The 22787-nt window shown below is 44.0% G+C and overlaps 1 protein-coding gene across 1 annotated transcript in view; it reads right to left on the minus strand.

Annotated features, from left to right (window-relative positions):
* Positions 1 to 272: 272 nt before the first annotated feature.
* The window catches only part of LOC126989251 (basement membrane-specific heparan sulfate proteoglycan core protein-like), a 60362-nt gene continuing 37847 nt past the window's right edge, over positions 273 to 22787 (minus strand). The window contains exons 3-5 of the mRNA XM_050847899.1: positions 5733 to 5910; positions 3826 to 3962; positions 273 to 923 (exon numbers count right to left, since the gene is read on the minus strand). Coding sequence (XP_050703856.1) covers positions 787 to 923; positions 3826 to 3962; positions 5733 to 5910 — 452 coding nt within the window. The 3' untranslated portion in view covers positions 273 to 786. The remainder of the gene's footprint in view (positions 924 to 3825; positions 3963 to 5732; positions 5911 to 22787) is intronic.

Below are 22787 nucleotides of genomic sequence, written 5' to 3' on the forward strand. Positions count from 1 at the left end.
CTTGTTCTCCTCCTCCTTGTTCTCCTCCTCCTTGTTCTCCTCCTCCGTGTTCTCCTCCTGCACTTCCTCCTCTTTCTGCGCGTACTCTTACCCTCACTACTCCTCTTTCTTTTTTGTATTCCTCCTCTTACTCCTCCTTCTCCCCCTCCTCCCATTTATTTTCTTGCTTTTTCCTTTACTCCTCCTTTTCCTCCTTCTCCTCCTCCTCCTTCTCCTGTTCCTCCTCCTCTTCATCATCGTAACACATGAAAATAAAACGTCTCGAATATTGAATTTTTGTATTTAGAAAACGTAGACATCATTGTAGGCTTATTAACACACGAGAAGGAATATGATGCATCGTGGGGCTCTCCGGCGTGTGTGTGTGTGTGTGTGTGTGTGTGTGTGTGTGTGTGTGTGTGTGGAATATTTTTTTGCGTTTTTCATTAATCTTTTTTTTTTTGTTTGCCTGTGTGCGTGCGTTCGTGTGTGCGTGTGCGATAGAACAAACAATATGGACGTGAACCCTTCCTGTTTTGTGTGCGTTTTTTCAGCCCGGGCGCGCGGCGTATTAACTCGTGTGTACACAAGGAAAAGAGTCAATATTCTCTGCGTGTACATGTACGGGAAAAACGCTCACCAGTATTAGTGTCAGTGTGTACATGTACGCCGCACACATGTAGACTTATGTAGGTAAGCGTAATGCATGTACGTTGAAATGTAGAAAAGCTTATGGAGAACAAGGACAGGTGTGGGAGGCGCGTTGGGCCCTCAAGTGAGGTGGGGGGCGGAGGGAGCACGCGGAGATCACCTGCCGTGGCCCAGGTGTGTCGGCCAGGTGAGGCAGGTGAGCAGGGCGACGAGCTGCCAGCGGGGGGCGGCGAAGGGGGCGGCGGCCGTGCTCTCAGGGGGGGCGTCGTGCTGCATGGCCTGGGAGTTCTCACCTGTGACGGGAGAGACAGGTGTGTGGGTGAAAGACAGACATACAGACAGACGGACAGACAGACAGACATCAGAAAGTTATAATATTGTAAAGTGAAAGAGAGGGTAACGAACACAGATTCCATAAACTAGTCCATGTATTTGTGTGTGTGTGTGTGTGTGTGTGTGAGTGTGTGTGTGTGTGTGTGTGTGTGCATTGCCCTAGTGCAGCATCATCAAGGCTTCACGGAGATCTATCTAATGTATGCAGATGTATACAAATAGTGAAAGTATACCCTAAGTCTCCTGCAACCACGGCCACAACCATCACACCGTCACCACCACCCCCACCCCCACCACCACCACCGCCACTGCGTCCCCTCCACCACCATAACACAAGAGATTACGGGGGAGTTGCAGCCGTTTCAGCACTGCGACACGAAATACCGGGGACACGAATGTTACACCAACGCACACACACACTCACAGGATATACAGCGAGACACAGGTTATACAGCGATGCACGGGTTATACAGGCGCGCCGGGGATATGCAGGCACAAACAACGGTAACATAGGGACACGGAGGCGGCCTGATTCAATTGTAAACACACCCGGGATATGAAGGGAAAGGGTGTATGCATGGGAACACAGGTGCTATGCTGGCCCTCACGCGCGCACACACACACACACACACACACACACACACACACACACACACACACACACGTCAGATTCAAGAGTGCGTAATTTATGTTTTATTTTATTTTATTTATTTATTTTTTTTTTATTTTTTTTTTTGTAGTGAAGGCAAATGCGTGTTGTCAGTGTGAGTTATAGTTTCTTTCATTCTTTTTTCTTTTGTCCTTTGAAATTGTCACTCTCTTTTTCCGTTCCGCGTTTCTTTTTTCCAGCCTTTTCTTTTTCCCCATTCTCTTTTTTGCGTTTTTCCCATTTTCTTTTTCCCATTTTTCCCATTTTCTTTTTTCCCATCTTCTTATTTTCAGCCCTTTCACACTTTCTGTTTTGTCATTCTCTGTTTTTTCATTTTTCCCTTTTCTTTTTTCCATTTTCTTTTTTCCATTTTCTTTTTTCCATTTTATTTTTTCCATTTTTTTCCAGCCGGTGTACGGATTGGCTCTCACGGGGACCGACATTTTTACATTAAATAAAAAAACAAAACAAAAAAGAAACAGACACACACTTCTCACGTTTTCTCGGTCACGTCATTCCAACACTTTTCCTTTTTCACTTCCTGCACTTTTTTTTTACCACCACTTTTTCTATTGTCTTTATTATCATCTTTAATTATCCATTTCCGCCCGTTGATAATTAGCTCACATTTGATTCCATTAGGCGCGGCGCGACCTAAAACCTTCATCTTTAATACCCATTTACCTGAGCCGCCAGACATAGAAAGCTTCCAAATTATCTTTTCACGTTGGACATTAATCTGTGCAAAGTATCGAATTTTTATCCTTTTTTATGACGTGCACTCAGCTGGGGCTAAAGGTGCACGGAGGTGAGATGTGTGTTACTTGGGCTGCCTCACCTGGCCTGACTCACCTGTCCTGTGCTACCTTTCCTGGCTCACCTGTATGCCTCACCTGCATCATCACTCCACTTTTCTGACTTTTTCCCAACTTCTATTCATTTCTGCTTTAATTTACGTTTTTTTTTTTTTACATTGTTTTATTTTATGCTTCCTTTTCTTTTCTGTGTGTTTGTCTATTTGTATGTCTGGGCTTAACTACCTATCTATCTATCTATTTATCTATCTGTCTAACTGTCTGTCTGTCTGTCCTTTCGTCTCCATTTGCGAACAATAAACACGGTGGTGGTAGAGGTGGTCGTTGAGGTGGTGGTGGAGATGGTGGTGGTGGTGGTCGTGGTCGTGGTGGTGGTGACACAAGCAATATACCAAAAAATCATGATTGAATTAGTTGTTGATACACATTTTTTTATATAATATTTGAAACTGATGCCGCCACTGGTGTCCATTTTTTCCGAATATTTATACGCGTGGTAGGTGATACATTTTTTTACATCTGTTCGAGAATGACTGGATGTTTTTTTTGGGGGGGGTGTATGTGTGAATATTTATGTAGTGTCTGATTTATTATCCATCGGTGTATCTACATGTGTGTGTGTGTGTGTGTGTGTGTGTGTGTGTGTGTGTGTGTGTGTGTGTGTGTGTGTGTGTGTGTGTGTGTGTGTGTGTGTGTGTGTGTTTGTGTGCTTTCTTTGTATGTGGAGCTTTTTAATTGAATACTGTGTGTGATTTTTCTTAAGAGGTGGTGAATAAATAAGGAGGAGGAAGAGAAGGAGATGAAAAGGAAATAAGAAGGAAAATAGGAAAAAGGATTGACCGTGATAGTAGTAGAAGTAAAACCCGGTAAATCTTTCATTGTGTATGTGTGTGTGTGTGTGTGTGTGTGTGTGTGTGTGTGTGTGTGTGTGTGTGTGTGAAGATGTTTTTTTTTCTTTCGTATGTGTACAAACTGGAAGTCTGAATACGAAATGGCAAGCCTACCTGTCTATACCTGTGAATCATTAACGCAGTCAGGTGATTTTTTTTATTTTGTTCATTTTTTTATTTGTTTTTGTTAAATGTTTGTATTTTTTTTCGTTGTTTATCTATTTCTTTGCTGATTTTTTTCTGTTTATTTTATTTATTTGTTTAGTTTTTTTTATCATATTATTTTCTGTTTATTTTGTATATTTTCGTTTTTGGTTTATTTTAGTTTATTTATTTATCTGTCGCTTATCACGTTTTTTTTCTGTATTTTGTTGATTTGTTGATTTCTTTATTATTTTTTATTGTTCTTTTTGGCTAATCATATGGATTTTTCTGTTTATTTTGTTTTTATTGTTTATTTCTGTTTTTATTTTGTTTTCTACTTCGGTGTCTAATAAAAAAAACTCACCTGCTATGACGTGGACGGTGACGGTATCGCTGGTGAAGTTACGATACCAGCAGGAGTAGCGGCCGGAGTCTGCGGGCGAGGCGTTGGCCACGTAGAGGCGGCTGGAGATGAAGCCCGCCGTCTCGTCCCCCTTCACGCTGGCCAAGGGATGACGGATAAGGGCGGTCAGGGATGTGGCTACCTTGAGAGTTACCTGCTCACTTGTTCTATCTGTGCTCCTGCCTGTTATTTCTTCGTACTTTTTCTGTCTATCTATGCTTTCGTCTATCACACACACACACACACACACGCACACGCACGTACAGACAGTGCTCGCCCACTCCCCTCACGTTTCACACTCTTTTCCTGTCTCAATACACCTAGGCACTCAAGGTATTCACGATTTCCACGCACACACACACACACACACACACACACACACACACACACACACACACACACACACACACACACACACACACACACATACATGCACACACAAAGCAGTCACTCGGTCACAATCAGGGCACCTCCATTCTCCCTCCTTTCTATCATTAACACGCTCAGGATTGATCAGAGACGCGGACATGAGACGTGCGAGGACTAACAAGGTGAAGCGGAGAAAGGAGAGCTGGAGGAGAGCCGGGAAAGGGTGAAGGAGAAAATGCTCGGTAGAAGAAGAGAGGGTACGAGAAGTGAGTTGGGTGAGAGGTGGAGATGTGTAAGATAGGCGAGAGGAATTGATGGAAAAAGGAAGCTGGAGGAGAGGAGGGAAAGGGTGACGGAAAACATGCTGGCTAAAAGAGAAGGGAGCTTGTTGAGAAGTGGAGATTTGAAAGATAGGGGAGAGGAATAGATAGAGGAAAGGGAAGCTGGAATAGGAAAATGCGATAGAAAGAACTAGCGAAAAATTAAAGATATGAAAAATGGATAATAAAGAATAGAAGAAGAGGGTCTGGCATGGGCACTTTCTAGATCAGTCAAAATCTCAATAACAAAATTCATGATTCCATAAAGATAATCAATGTATAAAGTCCCAAATGTTCTTCCTTCAGTTCATTTCCTCACCTTTACTCACTTGATTTCGTACCTGTATTGTGATAAAGCTAACACCATCGCCTTCTTCGTCTACAGGTAACCCCTCTTCCACTACGGCTTTTCCGATACCCTACGCCCCTGTCCACCCAGCAGCGAATGGGTACCAGGTATTAATCGGGGTCTGTGTCCCGTCTCCTGGGATATGTTCCCTTCTCCTATAATTCCTTCCCCTTCTGTCTCTCTCCGGTATATAACCACAGATGTTGCGCCGACTAAGCGAAACTTTCTTTCCCTCTTCCTCTAATGAACGTACGTGATACACCTTTCTTTTTAACCACCTGCACACACTTGATTTCGTCCCTGTATAGCTCTTCGGGTACCTGTGTCTACCCTTTAGTCCTAGGTAACCTTTTTTTCTAAGTCCAAAAGGGTACTGAAAATGGGTGATGCCGTTTTCGTTGCTTTAGTTAACTACCTGTACACATCTGATTTCGTCCTTTTTAGTGCACCATTCAAGTCTTAGGTGACCCCTTTTCTTTTAACGTTCATTAGGGTACGTGAAATCCCTTTTTTGTGTTAGCTAACTACTTGTACCCACTTGAATCCGTCCCTGTATGTCTCTGAAGATACCTGTGTCAAATTTAAGTCGTATTTGATCCCTTTCCTTTAATTCCAAAAGGGTACGTGATGGCCCTGACCGCCTATAGACACCTGAGTCCGCCCTTTTATGGCTCTGAGGATACCTGTGTCAATTTTATAGTCCTGCAAGATCCCTTTAACCTTTCCCCTTCCGTACCCACCTGAACCCTTTGCTGTATGGCTCTGAGGATCCCTGTGTCAGCTTTAAAGTCCTGCGTGACCCCTTTTCTCTTTTCCCCTTCTGTACCCACCTGATGCCGCCCCTGGAGGTGTTGAAGGAGAGCACGGTGGACCCCCTGCGCCAGGTGACGGGGCCGTGGGGGAAGGGCACCTGCTCCACGATGCACTTGAGCTCGATCATGCTGCCGCTGTTGTAGTGCTTCTCCTCCACCTGGTCCCCGCGCTCGTCCACCACGCGCGTCCTGGGCTCTGAGTGGAGGGAGCGGAGAGGAGTGAGTGGCCAGAATCAGGGGAGAAAGAGATAAGGAACGAGAAGGAGGAGGAGGAGGAGAGTGGACAGGCAAGGAGACATATGGAAACGAAAGAAATGTCAGTAGGATAGGAGTAAATGGAAAAAAAAAAGGATAATAGAATAGGAGTTGAGGAAAATAATATAAGAAGGAGAATGGGCAAGAAGGAGAACATAGGAGAAATATATACTAAAAGATAAGATGGGGCAAGAGCATGGCAATGGATATATAAAAAAAAAACGAATAACAGAATTAGTAACAAAAGTTCATGTTGTAACCCTAAATGTAATGTATTTAAAAGAAAGGAAGAGTGAGGTAAATGTTTCATGAAGAGGGGAAAAACAGCTATTTATTTTGCTTTTAAAGAGATAGGAGGTGAAAGGAAAGAGATGAACCGGAAATGAAGAAGATAGGGGTTACAGTCAAAGAGAAAAGGAGAGACTGAAATAATGGTGGAAATCAGAGAGCTGGGAGGGCGGAGGTGTGTTAAGTGTATGATAAGAAAAATGAGGTAAACAGCAGGAGGGGAGGAGGAAAAACCAGGAAAGAGGGGATGGTAATGAAGTGAAGGGAAGAAGGGGAAGAGGTGGAGAGAGAAGTGGCGGACACGGAAGGAAGTAGAGAGGGTAAGGAGATGAAAGGAAGGAATAAGAAGGAAACGAGAGAAAAGTGAAGGGGGGAGAAAATTGAAAGATAGACAGTGAGTGGAGGAGTAAGTGAACCTGAAAGACACTGAAGGAGGGAGGATAATGAAAAGATGTTGGGAGTAAATAGAGGAACAAGGAAAAGAGATAAGTAATGAAAAAGAAGAGGAGATAAGAGAGAGAGAGAGAGAGAGAGAGAGAGAGAGAGAGAGAGAGAGAGAGAGAGAGAGAGAGAGAGAGAGAGAGAGAGAGAGAGAGAGAGAGAGAGAGAGAGAGAGAGAGAGAGAGAGAGAGAGAGAGAGAGAGAATATTTGGAAACGTCGAAAAGCTTAAAATTAATTAGGAAAAAAAGAAAGTGGGAATAATGGAGAATGAGAATGAGATGAGATAAAAGAAGAAAAGCGAATCAAATAAGTGAAAGCTCATTAGAACCCGAAAAAAAAACTATTAGATTCTTGTTGAAATATTGATAAGGAGGAGATGGAAGTGGAGGAGGAGAAAGACAAGGAGGACGAGAATAAGGATAAAGAGAAGGAGTAGGAGGAGGAGGAAGACAAGGAGGATGAGGATAAACATGGACTAACAGGCAGCAGAAAGCCTGTTGGCTCATTACTAGGCTGCCTGCGTTCAGTGATTTAATCAATCCGTTTGCCACAGGAGTGGCTTGCAGGGAAGGATTAAAGCCCTTGTGTACCTACTCTTGGGAACGTTCAGTTCACTCCCGATGCAGCAAAGTGGCGATCAATGCGTTTCTTGAAAGAGTTGATGGTCTCTGCGCTAACCACTTCTGCAGGAAGGCTGTTCCAGTGGCGAACAACTCTATTCGAGAAATAACTCCTGCCGATGTCGGTATTGCATCGCTTTGCTTGAATTGTTTTTCCGTTGTTTCTTGTTCTCAGGTTGGTTTGTAGCGTGAAGAGTTTGGAGTGATCAACGTTGCTGAGCTTGTTCAGGTACTTAAAGACTTGTATCATGTCTCCCCGCAGTCGTCTCTTTTCCAACGTGAAGAGGTTGAGTCGCTCGAGTTGCTCTTCATAGGGCTTCGTCCTCAGTGATGGTATCATCTTCGTGGCGCGGCGCTGTACTCTCTCAAGTAATTCAATGTCTTTCCTGTAATTAGGAGACCAGAATTGCACGGCGTATTCCAGGTGGGGCCTTACCAGCGAATTATACAAGGATAACATAACTCCCGGCGTCTTGTATTCGAAGTTCCTCGATATGAACCCAAGCATTGTATTGGCTTTCTTACAGGCGGACTTGCAGTATTTTGTTTGTTTCAAGTCACTGCTGATGGTGACCCCGAGGTCTCTTTCATCTTGCACAACATGTAGTGGTTCGCCACCCATGTGGTATGTGTGGTTGCTGTTTCTGGATCCGATACGCATTACTTTACATTTGGTAGTGTTGAAGGACATCTGCCATTTTTCTAACCACCGAGTGATCTGGTCCAGGTCTCTGGATAATTTCGCAGTCTGCCGTCATGAGGGCTTTCCCACCCACCTTTGTGTCATCGGCAAATTTTGAAAGATTGGATTTTAATCCTAGTTTTAGGTCGTTGATATATATGATGAAAAGTATGGGTCCCAGCACTGACCCATGTGGCACTCCACTTGTGACCGGGAGCCACTCAGAGGCCTGTCCGTTGAATACAACTCGTTGTTTTCTTTCAGTGAGCCAGTCTTTGATCCACGCTGTCAGATCGTCGCCTAATCCCGCCGACTTAAGTTTCTTGAGGAGTCTTTCGTGTGCCACTTTGTCAAAGGCTTTCTGAAAGTCTAGATATATAACATCACTGGGGATATGATTATCCCAGTTTTCATAGATACCTTGGAAGAGGTCCAATAAATTGGTTAAGCATGAGCGCTTGTTCCTGAAACCGTGCTGAGCATCGGAAATGATGTTGTTGTCTTCAAGGAACCTAACGAGTTTGTCTCTGATGATCTTCTTGAGGATTTTTCCCGCCACTGAGGTCAGGCTGATTGGTCTGTAGTTTAGGGCCACACTTTTGTCTCCCTTTTTGTAGATCGGTGTTACGTTCGCTTGTTTCCAGTCTTTCGGGACTTTGTTTTGTTGTAGTGACAGATTGTAGATGGCGGTGAGTGGCTTGAGGATTTGCTGCTTGAGTTCCTTGAGCAGCCTGGGTGACAAGTCGTCGGGTCCGGTAGACTTGTTTGTCTCGAGTTTGTCTAGGTACTTTTTCACATCCCGTTCGTCGATTGTACCAATTTCTAGGGGAGGGATTCCCATCGGTGGGGAAGGGCTCTCGGGTACGGACTGGGTATTCTCGACCGTGAACACAGACGCGAAGTTCCTGTTTAGGATTTCGACCATTTGTCTACTGTCCTGTGTTAGTACGTCACTTTCATCTTTTAGGGGACCGATATTGCTTTTTGTCTTCTTTTTGGTTCTTATATACGTGAAGAACTTTTTCGGGTTGGACTTGGCTTCGCGTGCAATTTGCTTTTCATAGTCGCGTTTACTCTGGCGAATGAGTGTTCTGCAAGCTCTGAGGCTTTGATGGTACTGTTCGTGTGCCTCGTCAGTGCTGCTTTCCTTTAGCAAGTTGTATTTTCTCTTCTTCAAATTAATCGCCCGTCGAACTTGGGTAGTCATCCATGGTGTGCTTGTGGCATTATTTGTTCTCCTTGTCTTCATGGGAACAGTCGTTCTCTACCTCCAGGAGTTTGTTCTTAAAGCCGTTCCACGCCGTCCACCGGAGTGAGGTTCATGGGTTCCCAAGTTGTCTGGGTTAGCAGCTCACGAGCGAAGTTAAAATTGGCTTTTTGTAGTCTGGAATCTTGGACATGTTTTCGGTGAGTTCATGGTCTGTTCTGATTTTAGGCGAATTAGGTGATGGTCGCAACCATCCAGTTTTTCGCCGACTTGACATTCACGTGTGAGATCTGAATCACTCACGAGTACTAGGTCTAATAAGTTATTTTCCCTCGTCGGTTGGGTAACAATCTGAGTAAGAAAATTGTCCTCTAACATTTCGAGCAATCTGTTACCCTCCCGATCTCCAATCATCGTGGTCCAGTCAATGTTGGAACAGTTAAAGTCCCCGATAATGACTGACTGTTTGTTTTGTGTTATGGTGTGAATTTCCTCGTACAGCGCTTCGTCGTCCGCTGCTTGTTGCTTTGGAGGTCTGTAAACGGTTCCAATCGTTATTTTGTTGTGCTTGCTAGTCTCCAGTTCAACATATACAGTGTCATATTTCTCTCAGTCTTCTTTGGTTATTTCCACGGCAGGGTATTTGTTCTTGACGTAACAGATAACACCTCCTCCTTTCTTGTGAAGTCTGTTTTTGTAGAAGCTCTCGTATCCCGGAATTGAGAATTCGGTCATTAGGTGGTCAGAGGTGGCCCACGTTTCGGTGATGGCAATCACGTCCGGACTTTCTACGTCAACATAGGCAAGTAACTCATCCCGTTTGGGTATTAAGCTCCGCGCGTTGGTGTATAGGACAGAAATGTCCTTCTTGACTTCAACGCTTCGCGGCACAGTAGTCTAGTGTCTGCTTGTGTTCACTGTTGGGGGCCTTGGTGTGTAATGAGCGGTCCCTACTGGTTGGTTGTTTACGATACTTTGGTGCCCCTCCCGCGCTCGGAGTTTTTTGAGTACAAAAGTACCTCCTCGTTCAGCAACCTACCCAGCCGTGCTGAGCCAATCGCACTGAGGTGAAGACCGTCAGGACGGAAAAGGTCGGGGATATCATAGAAATGATCCCACTGACTTGCGAACGAAACTTCCTCGTCCTGGCAGAGGTGCTTCAATCTGCTGTTGATGTTCGACGCCTTTCTGTGGAAGCCTGTGAAGGCGTCGATTCTCGGAAGAATCCCGGAGACAATGATGTGGCTTGACTTTTCCTTGAAGCGGCGGATTACTCGTCCGTAGTCAGCTATAATTTCCTCCGTGGACATTGTTTGAACGTTGTTCGTGCCAGCGTGCAAAACAAAGAGTGTGTCCTGCTCCGTGCGGTCTGATACGAGACGAGACGAGGAGGAGGAATATATGGAAGAGAAATGAGAGCGTAGGAAAAAGAGACATCAGTAATAAGAATGACTGACAAACAACTGGCAGGCGCGGACGGAAAGCAATGAATAAATAAAACGAAAGGAAAATTTTGCTAATGGAAAAATTTAGGTCGATTTTTGAGTTTGTATCCTGAAAACGTTGAATCGAAAATAAACAGGTAGATAATGGATCAGAGCAAAACTATAAAAAAAAAACATGTAAACACACACACACACACACACACACACACACACACACACACACACACACACACACACACACACACACACACACACACACACCAACACACACACGGAGGGTCTCAAAGCTGCAGGAACGAGAGCCGTATTTCCCTTCTATTGCCCATCTCCACATGTCCATCCCTTCTATCCCTTCCCTTGCCCATCACCCATTTCCCAAGGTCTCCTGTGCCCTCCACTTTCCCCTCTTTCACACCCTATGCCTTAAAGAGGGAAAAGGGAATGAAGAAACCGAAGGGAAGGGAAGGAGAGAGAGAGAGAGAGAGAGAGAGAGAGAGAGAGAGAGAGAGAGAGAGAGAGAGAGAGAGAGAGAGAGAGAGAGAGAGAGAGAGAGAGAGAGAGAGAGAGAGAGAGAGAGAGAGAGAGAGAGAGGCGTGTCAATTATAATTATACGGTAACAAAAATTAGAGTTAAAAATTCAGTCAGTTCTTAATAGTCGGTCTTGTGTGGCGTGGCGATGAGTGGTGAAGAGGAGGAGGAGGAAGAGGCGGAAAGCATTGTTTATGGGAGTTGAAAAAATGTTAGAACGGATATGAAAGAGTAATTTATTTGTACTTTATTTCTCCTCCATTTTAAACTGTCGCTTTCAATCACACACACACACACACACACACACACACACACACACACACACACACACACACACACACACACATTATCAAGGGAGCAGGTAATCCAGGTGATGTTCGGAAATGGCACTTTACGTCACACCTGCCCGCGTTACCTGCCCATCTCAATCCCGTGATGCGTGGGATTGGGACTAATTGGACGCTACCCTTCCCCCCGTCCTTTTTCACCGAAAAATATCAATGCGAGGCAAACAAAACGAGAATGAAGTAGAAGACAATCCAAGAATAGAATGCATACATAAACATAGCTCTTTATTTATATCAGCTCTATACTGTACGTTCATCCACTGAAGAAAAGTAAAATATGTTTTCTTTTCTCTAGGTGTGGATAAGATAAATAGTAACAAGTTAAGGAAGAAGAAAGATGCAAATTACTTAAAATAGAAGAAAGGATATGCAATCTCTATGCTGTTCCCTCTTACTATCTCTATCCTAAATTCCAATCGAAAGGTGGATTTTGCGTCTACTTGTGCAACGACATCACTTGCTCTCGTGCCCATGACCTTGACTCTTCTGAATTTTCCACCATCTGGCTAAGACGTCACTGTCACTCCATTACTAAATACATCTGTGCTGTTTATCTCTCACCTAATTCTACCAACTATGTAAAATTCTATGAATATTTGAACTCTAAAGTGGGACACATCTTGACCCATTCTTCTTTCGCTGAAATCTCCATCCTAGGAGATTTCTATATTTACAACCAGCTTTGGCTTTCATCCTCTTTCACTGACCAGCCTGGTGAACAAGCCTTCAACTTTGCTATTCTCAACGATCTAGAGAAGGTGGTTCAGCACCCTACACGTATTCCCGAGCGCCTCGGAGATACGCCCAACATTCTAGACCTCTTCCTAACCTCTAATCATTCAGCTTACTCTATCAAACTGTTCTCTCCGTTGGGTTCCTCCGATCACGATCTTATTTCGGTATTCTGTCCTATCGCTCCTGTACAGCCTCAGAACCCACCGAAGAGGCGATGCTTCTGACATTCTGCTTCCGCTCGGTGGGACGACCTGAGGATGTACTTCTCCGATTTCCCGTGGAATGTTTACTGCTTCCAGTAGACAGACCCATCTGTGTGTGCCCAGCGCATCACAGAGGTGATTGTCTCTGGAATGAAGGCACACATTCCACGTACTTTCTCCACACCTCATGCTAAGAAACCTTGGTTTAATCATGCTTGCTGTCGTGCTATCAAAGATAGAGGCAGCTCACAAAAGGTACCAGAGCTTTCGCACTCCTGCTAATCATGATCTTTACAATCCCTCCTGGAATCGTGCCAAATCTATTCTCCTACTTACCCAAAACTCTTTCATTAATAGAAAATGCGGCAACCTTGCTTTTTCTAATTCTTCCCGAGACTTCTGGCACCTAGCCAAAAATATCTCCTCCAATTTCACTTCTTCATCTTTTCCTCCTCTCCTTAACCCTGACGGCAGCACCGCCGTCTCATCTATCTCTAATGCTGAACTCTTCTCTCAAACTTTCTGAAAAAACTCCACTCTGGACGATTCTGGACATATTCCTCCTACTTATCCCCCCTCTGACTTCTTATGCCTGTAATTAGGATTCTTAAGAATGATGTTTTCTATGCCCTCTCTGACCTCAACCCTCAGTAGGCTTATGGGCCTAATGGAGTTCCTCCTATTGTCTTTAAAAACTGTGTTTCCGTGCTGTCACCCTGCCTGGTCAAACTCTTTCGTCTTTGCCATTCAACATCTACCTTTCCTTCCTGCTGGAAGTACGCCTTCATTCAGCCTGTGCCTAAGAAGGGTGACCGTTCTAATCCCTCAAACTACCACCCTATAGCTTTACTTTCCTGTCTATCTAAAGCTTTTAAACCAATCCTTTTCCGGAAAATTCAAAAGCATCTATCCACTTCTGATCTTCTATCTGATCGCCAGTATGGGTTCCGCAAGGGGCGTTCAACTGGCGATCTTCTTGCGTTCTTAACTGACTCTTGGTCATCCTCTCTTAGCCATTTCGGTGAAACTCTCTCAGTTGCTCTAGAATCTAGATATATCGAAAGCTTTCGATAGAGTCTGGCATAACGCTTTGCTTTCTAAAATACCCTCCTTCGGATTCTACCCTTCTCTCTGCTCCTTTATCTCCAATTTCCTTTCCGGCCGTTCTATCTCTGCTGTGGTAGACGGTCACTGTTCTTCCCCTAAACCTATCAACAGTGGTGTTCCACAGGGCTCTGTCCTATCACCCACTCTCTTCCTGTTATTCATCAATGATCTTCTTTCTATAACAAACTGTCCTGTCCACTCATACGCTGACGACTCCACTCTGCATTATTCAACTTTTTTCAACAGAAGACCCTAACAACAAGGATTACAAGACTCCAGACTGGAGGCTGCAGAACGCTGAACCTCAGATCTTGTTCTTATTACCGACTGGGGTAAGAGGAACCTTGTGTCCTTCAACGCCTCAAAAACCCAATTTCTCCACCTATCAATCGACACAATCTTCCAAACACCTAACCCCTATTCTTCGACAACACTCAGCAGTCACCTTCTACATTAAACATCCTCGCCCTATCTCTCTTACTAAATCAGCTTCTTCGAGGTTGGGCGTTCTGTATCGTCTCCGCCAGTTCTTCTCCCCCTCACAGATGTTTTCCATTTATAGGAGCCTTGTCCGCCCTCGTATGGAGTATGCATCACTCGTGTAGGGGGGCTCCCCTCACTCTCTTGGACAGAGTGGAGTCATAAGAACATAAGAACATAAGAACGCAGGAGTCTACAAGAGGCCGGTAGGCCTGTACGAGGCAGCTCCTTTGACCCTAAGCTCCCGTGTATCTAACCCCACCTAATATCGCTGTCCATGAATTTATCTAGTCTATTTTTGAATGTGACAATTGTATTGGCACTCACCACATGGCTGCTAAGCCTATTCCACTCATCCACCACCCTGTTAGTAAACCAATTTTTGCCTATGTCCCTGTTGAATCTGAATTTATCCAGTTTAAATCCGTTACTTCGTGTCCTACCCGGTTCTCTAACCAACAAAACCTTATGAATGTCTCCCTTATTAAAGCCCTTCATCCATTTATAAACCTCGATCATGTCTCCACGCACCCTTCGCCTTTCTAGAGAATGCAAGTTTAACTGTTTAAGTCTTCCCTTGTATGGCAAGTTTCTCAACCCCTGAATCATCTTAGTCATTCTCCTCTGCACCGATTCTAACATTTTGATATCCATTCTATAGTAAGGTGACCAGAACTGAACCGCATAGTCAAGATGAGGTCTAACTAATGCTAAATATAGTTTGAGGAAGACTTCGGGGCTTCTGTTGCTTACGCTCCTTGAAATAAATCCCAGTACCCTATTACCTCGATTTCTAGCTTGAATGCATTGTGCCCTTGGACGGAGATCAGAGCTCACTAAGACCCCTAAATCCCTCTCGCACCCAGACCTACTTATGAGAGTGTCATTTAAGCAATAGTTATGTGAGGGGTTGTTCCTACCTACACTCAGAATACTGCACTTCCCTACATTGAACTCCATCTGCCATTTATCCGCCCAGTCATATAATCTGTTGAGTTCACCTTGGAGAATACTAGCGTCCTGATCCGACTCAATTACTCTACCGATCTTGGTATCATCTGCAAATTTACTAACATCACTACTAATTCCTGTATCTAAGTCATTGATATGAATAATAAACAAAAGTGGACCTAATACCGAACCTTGTGGGACCCCACTCGTAACACATCCCCAGTCAGATCTTTTATCTAAGGATCTTCGTCTCATCAGCTCCCCTCCTCTTACTGACACTCTTCTACCTCTTGAATTCCACCGCAGTGTTGCATCTCTTTCTATCTTCTGTCGATATTTGCATGTTGACTGCTCTTCTGAACTTGCTAACTGCATGCCTCCCCCCCTTCCGCGGCCCCGTTGCACTCGACATTCTACTCTAGCTCATCCCTATACTGTCCAAACTCCTTATGCAAGAGTAAACAAGCATCTCCATTCTTTCATCCCCTTCACTGGTAAACTCTGAAACAGCCTTCCTTCGTTTGTATTTCCTCCTGCCTATTACTTGACCTCTTTCAAGTGGAGTGTATCAAGACACCTCTCCATCCAAAATTGACCTTTCTTCTGGCCACTCTATACTTTTTGTTTATCGGAGCAACGATTATCGGGCTTTTATTTTCTACACTTTCTTTTTGTTGCCCTTTAGTTGTTTCCTGTACTCTAAATAAAAGTACGTATAGGAAGCAATGTGTGGCGAAAGAGGATCAGGGTAGGTAAAAATTGGAGGTGAATAAGAATAGAGAGAGTGAGGGACGGGACGACGTGGAAGGAGGAGGGAAGGAGGAAGAAGGAGAGATGTAAATTACTTTAAATGGAAGAAAGGATATGCAAGAACGTATTGGAAGCAATGTGTGGCGAAAGAAGGGGCCGGGTAGATGAAAAAACAGCGGGGAATGTCAGTAGAGAGAGAGAAGGAGGGGACGAAGAAGAAGAAATGATGTAAAATACGTAAAATAGAAGAAAAGATATGCAAGAAGAGGGTCAGGGTAGATGAAAATAGCGTGGAATGAGAGTAGAGAGAATGAGGGAGGTGAAAACAACGGGAATAAGAGTAGAGTGAGGAAGGGGATGGTTTGGAAAAGAGGACGAAAAGGACAAAAGTGGAGCAGGTATTCCATTTGGATGAGCCGTTATAATCTCTGATGAGAGCCTTGTTAATCAAAGGTATTGACACACACACACACACACACACACACACACACACACACACACACACACACACACACACACACACACACACACACACACACATACACACACATACACATACACACACACACACACACAGACCCCTCCCCCCACACACACAGACACCCACCCACACACACACACACACTCACACACACACGAAGAGAGAAAGAGAGAGAGAGAGAGAGAGAGAGAGAGAGAGAGAGAGAGAGAGAGAGAGAGAGAGAGAGAGAGAGAGAGAGAGAAGCGAGTATGCTATCGTAATCGCGTGTGTTTGCTGAAATTAATAAAGTGGAGCGGTGATCGGCCCGAAATGTGAATAATATCCGAGGAGCAATTATTGGCTCAGGCAGGAATAATGGAGATGTAATTGTTGACGGTGCAGCAGACTGATGTTAGGGATTTCCTTTATCGAAATATGTTAACCTTTATTGAGTTTGTTTTTTAACCTTTCGTGTGGTGTGTCGTTTCTATTGTAATTAACCGGCGTGATTATTAGATTTCGTGCTAATAATATATGACTCCCATGACGCTTTTTATATCAGTTTATTAATTTGCACGATTATTGTGTAGGTGTTTGCTTTATCTGAGAGGAAAGGGAATGTATTGTTCTTAAGTTTGGTGCTAATAATATATAGGGCGTATGACACTTTTTCTTTGTCAATTTAATCATTTGTACGATTATTGTGTAGGTGTTTGCTCTATCTGAGAGGAAAGGGAATGCATTGTTAGTTTAATAAACTAATGCCAGATGATATATGTGAGGAATGGCCATAACAATACAATGATTTCGATGGCTGTATGAAAATTGCTCAGACTGGTCCGTAAAAAGTAAGTGAAATACGACACGCCGCGACCGTAGAGTTTATTAAAAATCTCACGCGCCCCGACGAATGTGGAAATAATGAATAACACAAGCACGGAAATGAAAAACAAAAACATCTAAGAGAGAAAGACAAAATGCGGCCTCAAATCACACCCTCACGAGCACTCCCTGGCTGCTCCCTGACGCGGGTTTCTGGAGATTGCGCGGAAAAAATTAACGTCTCCGAGAATGTTGGCGAAACGACGAAACTTTTAAAAAATTCGGTCATCGTTGAAAATACTTGTGTCTTTACAATGTGGAGAGAGAGAGAGAGAGAGAGAGAGAGAGAGAGAGAGAGAGAGAGAGAGAGAGAGAGAGAGAGAGAGAGAGAAATGCGAGACCTATTGAATATTGATATTATTTAATGATTCATATTATCAATCACACAATTCGTTTTCACCAACAGTGTAATTAATCTGATCCTTTTAATTTTATTCCAATATAAAAACACATCATGTCCCTGTCGGCGATTGTTCTTCTCTCATCAGCATTCATTAATACTTTTGACTCTTTCTTTTGTTCCTTTTATCTCTTTTATCCCTTTCCCTTTTTTTCCAATATCCGCTCCTCCCTTTGCTTCTCCTTACTATCCTTTCTTATCTGTTTCTTTTCCAATTTGTTTTTTAATATGTCCCTGCTTGCCCTGTTTGTTAACCTACTTTTTCTTCCCTTTCTGCTATCTCTTTCTCCTCCCGATATTCTCCTCTCCTTTCCTCTCCTTCATATCTCTTCCTATCTGTATCTTTTTCCCTTTCTTAAATTAACACTTCCTCCTTCCTTGTTTGCCCTCTTTGTTAACTCTTCTTCCCTTTCCCTACTCTCTCTCTCTCTCTCTCTCTCTCTCTCTCTCTCTCTCTCTTCTCCCCATGCCCTCCCTTCCTGCCCCTTCCCATTACTTTCTCCCGTCTGGCGTTCCCCTTCTCGTACCCTTCCCTCCGTCCCATCTAACCCATATAATCCCTATTTATTGCGTGTTCCCTTCAGAGCAACGTCCTATCAACCACAAGAGCCTCCGTGACATCAACCTCGTATCTCAGGCCTCCCCTCCTTCATGCTGCCCCCCCCCTCACGACCCTTCCCTCCCCACCACACGCCAACGCTCCCCCTCCTCTTCACCAAACTTCCTACGCACCCCATCCTATACTCTCTCGCAGCCACTCACATCACCCCTTCTCTGCCCACTACACAATGGTCTCCTCTTCCAGACATTCACTTCTATATTGCCTCACACACTTACACACACACTTACACTCCCTCCCTCCTATACACATACCTGTCACTCCCCCTTACTCTACTCACCATGATCTCACACACTTGCAGACTTACATTAACCTAACCTAACCTATCCTAACTTAACCTGACCTGACCTTACCTAACCTAACCTTACAAAACCTAACCTGACCTAACCTTTCCTAACCTAACTTATCCTAACATGACATGACCTGACCTTACCTAACATAACATAACCTAATCTAACCTGACGTTACCTAACCTAACCTAACCTAACCTGACCTAACCTCTCCTAACCTAAGCTATCCTAACTTAACCTGACCTGACCTCACCTAACCCCACATAACTTAACCTGACGTGACCTGACGTGAGCTAACCTAATCTAACCTAACCTTACCTAACCTGGCCCTTACTCCCACACACACACCTGTCACCCACTCCTTCTTTACATACTTGAAACTTCTCCTACAACACACTTTACACCTGTTCCCTAGCCCTCCTCCTCCACCATCCACCTTTACCTGACTGCATATACACCTTTGCACTTACAGTCTCATCTTCTTCAACACTAACATCTGTCTCCACTCCACCCACCTCCATACTCCTCTACCTCCATACATTTCTGACACAATTCACCTTTGCACTTTGATCTTCTCTAACATTAAACACCTATCCCCTCCCACACACCCCTCTCCCACCCCTCCCTGCCATCTGCCTGCTCCATCCATTAGTATCTCTTCGTTCTACTGATAACACGCGACAACCAGCCAGGAGAAGGAAAGCAAAAGTTAGAAGGGTCTCAAGGGTCGTGGAAAGGTTGAGAGTTAACGGTACAGGGCTCGATTCCTTTTATATGCCGTTGGGGGGGGGGGGGGGTGAGGTGGGGGGTGTGGTGCTATTGTTGTTTTTGTTGTTGTTAGTGTTTTGGGTTGTGTTTGTATAGGGGGATTTGTTGAAGTGTTTTGTTGTTGGTATGTTTGTGTATGGTTCCTGTTGCTCGCTGTTACCTCACCCCCCCTCACTCTCTCTCTCTCTCTCTCTCTCTCTCTCTCTCTCTCTCTCTCTCTCTCTCTCTCTCTCTCTCTCTCTCTCTCTCTCTCTCTCTCTCTCTCTCTCTCTCTCTCTCTCTCTCTCTCTCTCGCCTCTCTCTCTCTCTCTCTCTCTCTCCTCTCTCTCTCTCTCTCTCTCTCTCTCTCTCTCTCTCTCCCGCTCTCTCTCTCTCTCTCTCTCTCTCTCTCTCTCTCTCTCTCTCTCTCTCTCTCTCTCTCTCTCTCTCTCTCTCTCTCTCTCTCTCTCTCACTCTCGTTCTCGCTCCCCGTTCAGTAATCCAGCACGGCCTCACGGTAATTGAGTTTCGGTGTGGCCGGGAGAGTGTTGCAGAGGGTTACGGTGATGCTGCGGGGGAGAGCGAGCCGGCACACACACACACACACACACACACACACACGCACACGCACACACACAGGAGGGAGGTCGGTGGGTACACATCAACCTAAAACAAAGATAATGTATTCCAACTCCACACTGATCATGAAGGATAGGAAAATAGATCAAAGAATAATCATAATAGGATCCGTCAACACTGCAGGGCTGAATCTCTTACTGACAACGTGATAGGTTAGAAAATGGGATCAATTACGCTCTTTTTCATTGCTCTTTTAAACCTCTTTCCCTTTAAACTAACTGGAGAATAAAACTGATTCCCTCCTCCCTTCCTTCATTCCTCCTTCCCTCGTTTCCTCTCTTACTTCTCCCTTCTTCCTTTTCCTTCCGTCTCTCTCCTCCCTTCCCTACCATTCTCTCCCTCCCTCACTCCTTCCCTCCCTCCTCCCCCGTCAAAAAAGGAGAGGTGTAGGTTTGGAAATAAGATCGGTTACTTATTTCATACGTCCTTTAAACCTCTTCCGCCTTTAAACCATCAGCAGACTAAAATCAGAAAGGGAAAGGTGCAGTGTGTGTGTCACGGGAAAGAAAGGCAATAATATAACACCATTTGGGTCACGCGAGACTTTATTCGCGTCCCTTGGAAGTTTTTATCGGGCCTTGTATCACGCGCCCGCCACCTGCGTTATGCGAGGCGGCGCAGGGAGGTGGAAACTACATTAGGGAAAACGATGCACTCCTTTCTTTAAATGGGGAAACTATGAAGACTCGAGGAGAAGTCTTTAGGAGAGAGAAATAAAGATGAAACCGGATCGGGGAAAGAGTTAAGCCTCACCCACCTTCGCCACGCCTCTGGGAAACGCTGTCCAGAGCCGAATTTGGGAGTTGTCACGATAAGGGAACGAGGGGAGGGAGAGGGGAGAGTTAAGAGGGAGGATTAGAGGGGAGTGTAAGAGGAGAGCTTGGAGAAGTGTAAGGCGAGAGTAAGGGAGAGGGGAAGAGAGGAGGGAGTAGAGTAATAAGAGGAGAGTAAGAGAGTGAGAGGAAACTAAGGGGAGAGTCAGAGGAAGAGAAGAGGGAGAGGGAGAGTAAAGGGGAAAGGTGCAGAGGAAGGAGAGAAGGATGAGTGAAAAAAGTGGGAGGAAATGGGAAAAAAGGAACGGCTAGAGAGGAACAGAGGCATGAAGGGAAGATTGGGTATTTGGGAGATGGGAAAAAGGGCGTGAAGGCAATAGGAAAGAAGAGGAGAGAAATTCATATACCCTGTCTATCTATCTGTCTTTCTATCTATCTGTATATCTGTCTATATCTATCTATCCTTCCATCTATCTATATCTTTCGTTCTGTCAACCTATCTATTTGCATCTTTCCATCTGTCTGTCTTTTTAACTTTCTATCTATCTTATCTCTCTATCTGTATATTTCTACCTCTTTCTTTCTCTTCTTGCATCAGTAAGTCGCCGAGGAAGCAAGATTCTATTATAACAACTGTATCTATCTATCTATATATCTGTCTATATTTATCTGTCTTTCCATCTATCTATATATTTCGTTCTATCAATTTATCAATTTGCATATTTCCATCAGTCTGTCTTTTTAACTGTCTATCTATCTTATCTCTCTTTCTGTATTTTCCTACCTCTTTCTTTCTCTTCTTGCATCAGTAAGTCGCCGAGGAAGCAAGATTCTATTATAGCAACTGTATCTATCTATCTGTATATCTGTCTATATTTATCTGTCCTCCCATCTATCTATATCTTTCGTTCTGTTAACCTATCTATTTGCATCTTTCCATCTGTCTATCTTTTTAACTGTCTCTCTATTTTATCTCACTATCTGTATCTTTCTACCTCTCTCTTTCTCTTCTTGCATCAGTAAGTCGCCGAGGAAGCAAGATTATATTATAGCAACTGTATCTATCCATCTGTATATCTGTCTATATTTATCTATCCTTCCATTCATCTATATCTTTCGTTCTATCATCCTTTCTATTTGCATCTTTCCATCTGTCTGTCTTTTTAACTTTCTATCTATCTTATCTCTCTGTCTGTATCTTCCTACCTCTTTCATTCTCTTCTTGCATCAGTAAGTCGCCGAGGAAGCAAGATTCTATTATAACAACTTTAGAACGACTTACGCCCTCCGTCGCCTCCCAACCTCCCCCCCCCAACGTAATGGCCCCGCCCCAGGTGTTCTATTCCGCTATTACGAGGAAAACGGAATGCCCAAGTTTTAATTGTCACGGAAGACGTGTTTAAGAATGGCCGCAATGCACGTGAACTTATTATTTTTTGACAGTGACGAATTTATTTAGACTTTCATTACACTATGTTGATAGAAAATAAATTGTTTAGGTTCTTCTTAGTTAATAAAGTACAGGAGTCTTTATAGGCAAAACACGCAGGGGATATGAAAAGTGTGCAATGTTTCTTTTACTTTCTTTTGGCTGCTCTTTACTTTTATATTTCATGGGAGAGGCGAGTATCGGGCTTTTTTGTACTCTTTTTGTTGCCCTTGAGCCGTGACCTTTGATGTAAAAAAAAAAATAGTTAAAGATGAATTGCCTTGGTAATAAGATAACGATAATCAAGTTAGTGACATAATCGCGAACTTTCAACATTTTAGAAGCGATATATTTACGTACTTAGATAAAAAGTTTCGGATGACACCAAAGATCGTTGTAACTCAAAACCTTCTTTACACTCGAAACATTAATCGTGTCTTCATGAGCGTATACGATAACGGCAGAAGAGGGAATAGCAAACGATGCCCAGATAAACGGAACCAAATACCTGGGCTAAACAAGGCCAATCGAGCCAGTTACCAGCGCGATAACAGGAAAATCAGAGGAGAGTGAAAGGAAATAGAGATAGAGATAGAGAAAGAGTAAAGGGAGAGTCAGAGGAAGAGTGAGGGGAGCATGAAGGGAAAGCTAAAGGCAGATAAAGAGGAAAGGACTGTAGGAAGGAGAGGAGAAGGAGGGGAAAGGTAGAGAAGGAATCATGTGAGAGTCAGAGGAAGAGTGAGGGGAACATGAAGGGAAAGCTACAGGGAGATAAAGGGGAAAGGAATGTAGGA

This window comes from Eriocheir sinensis, unplaced genomic scaffold (genome assembly GCF_024679095.1).
Source record: "Eriocheir sinensis breed Jianghai 21 unplaced genomic scaffold, ASM2467909v1 Scaffold111, whole genome shotgun sequence".
NCBI classification, from domain to species: domain Eukaryota; kingdom Metazoa; phylum Arthropoda; class Malacostraca; order Decapoda; family Varunidae; genus Eriocheir; species Eriocheir sinensis.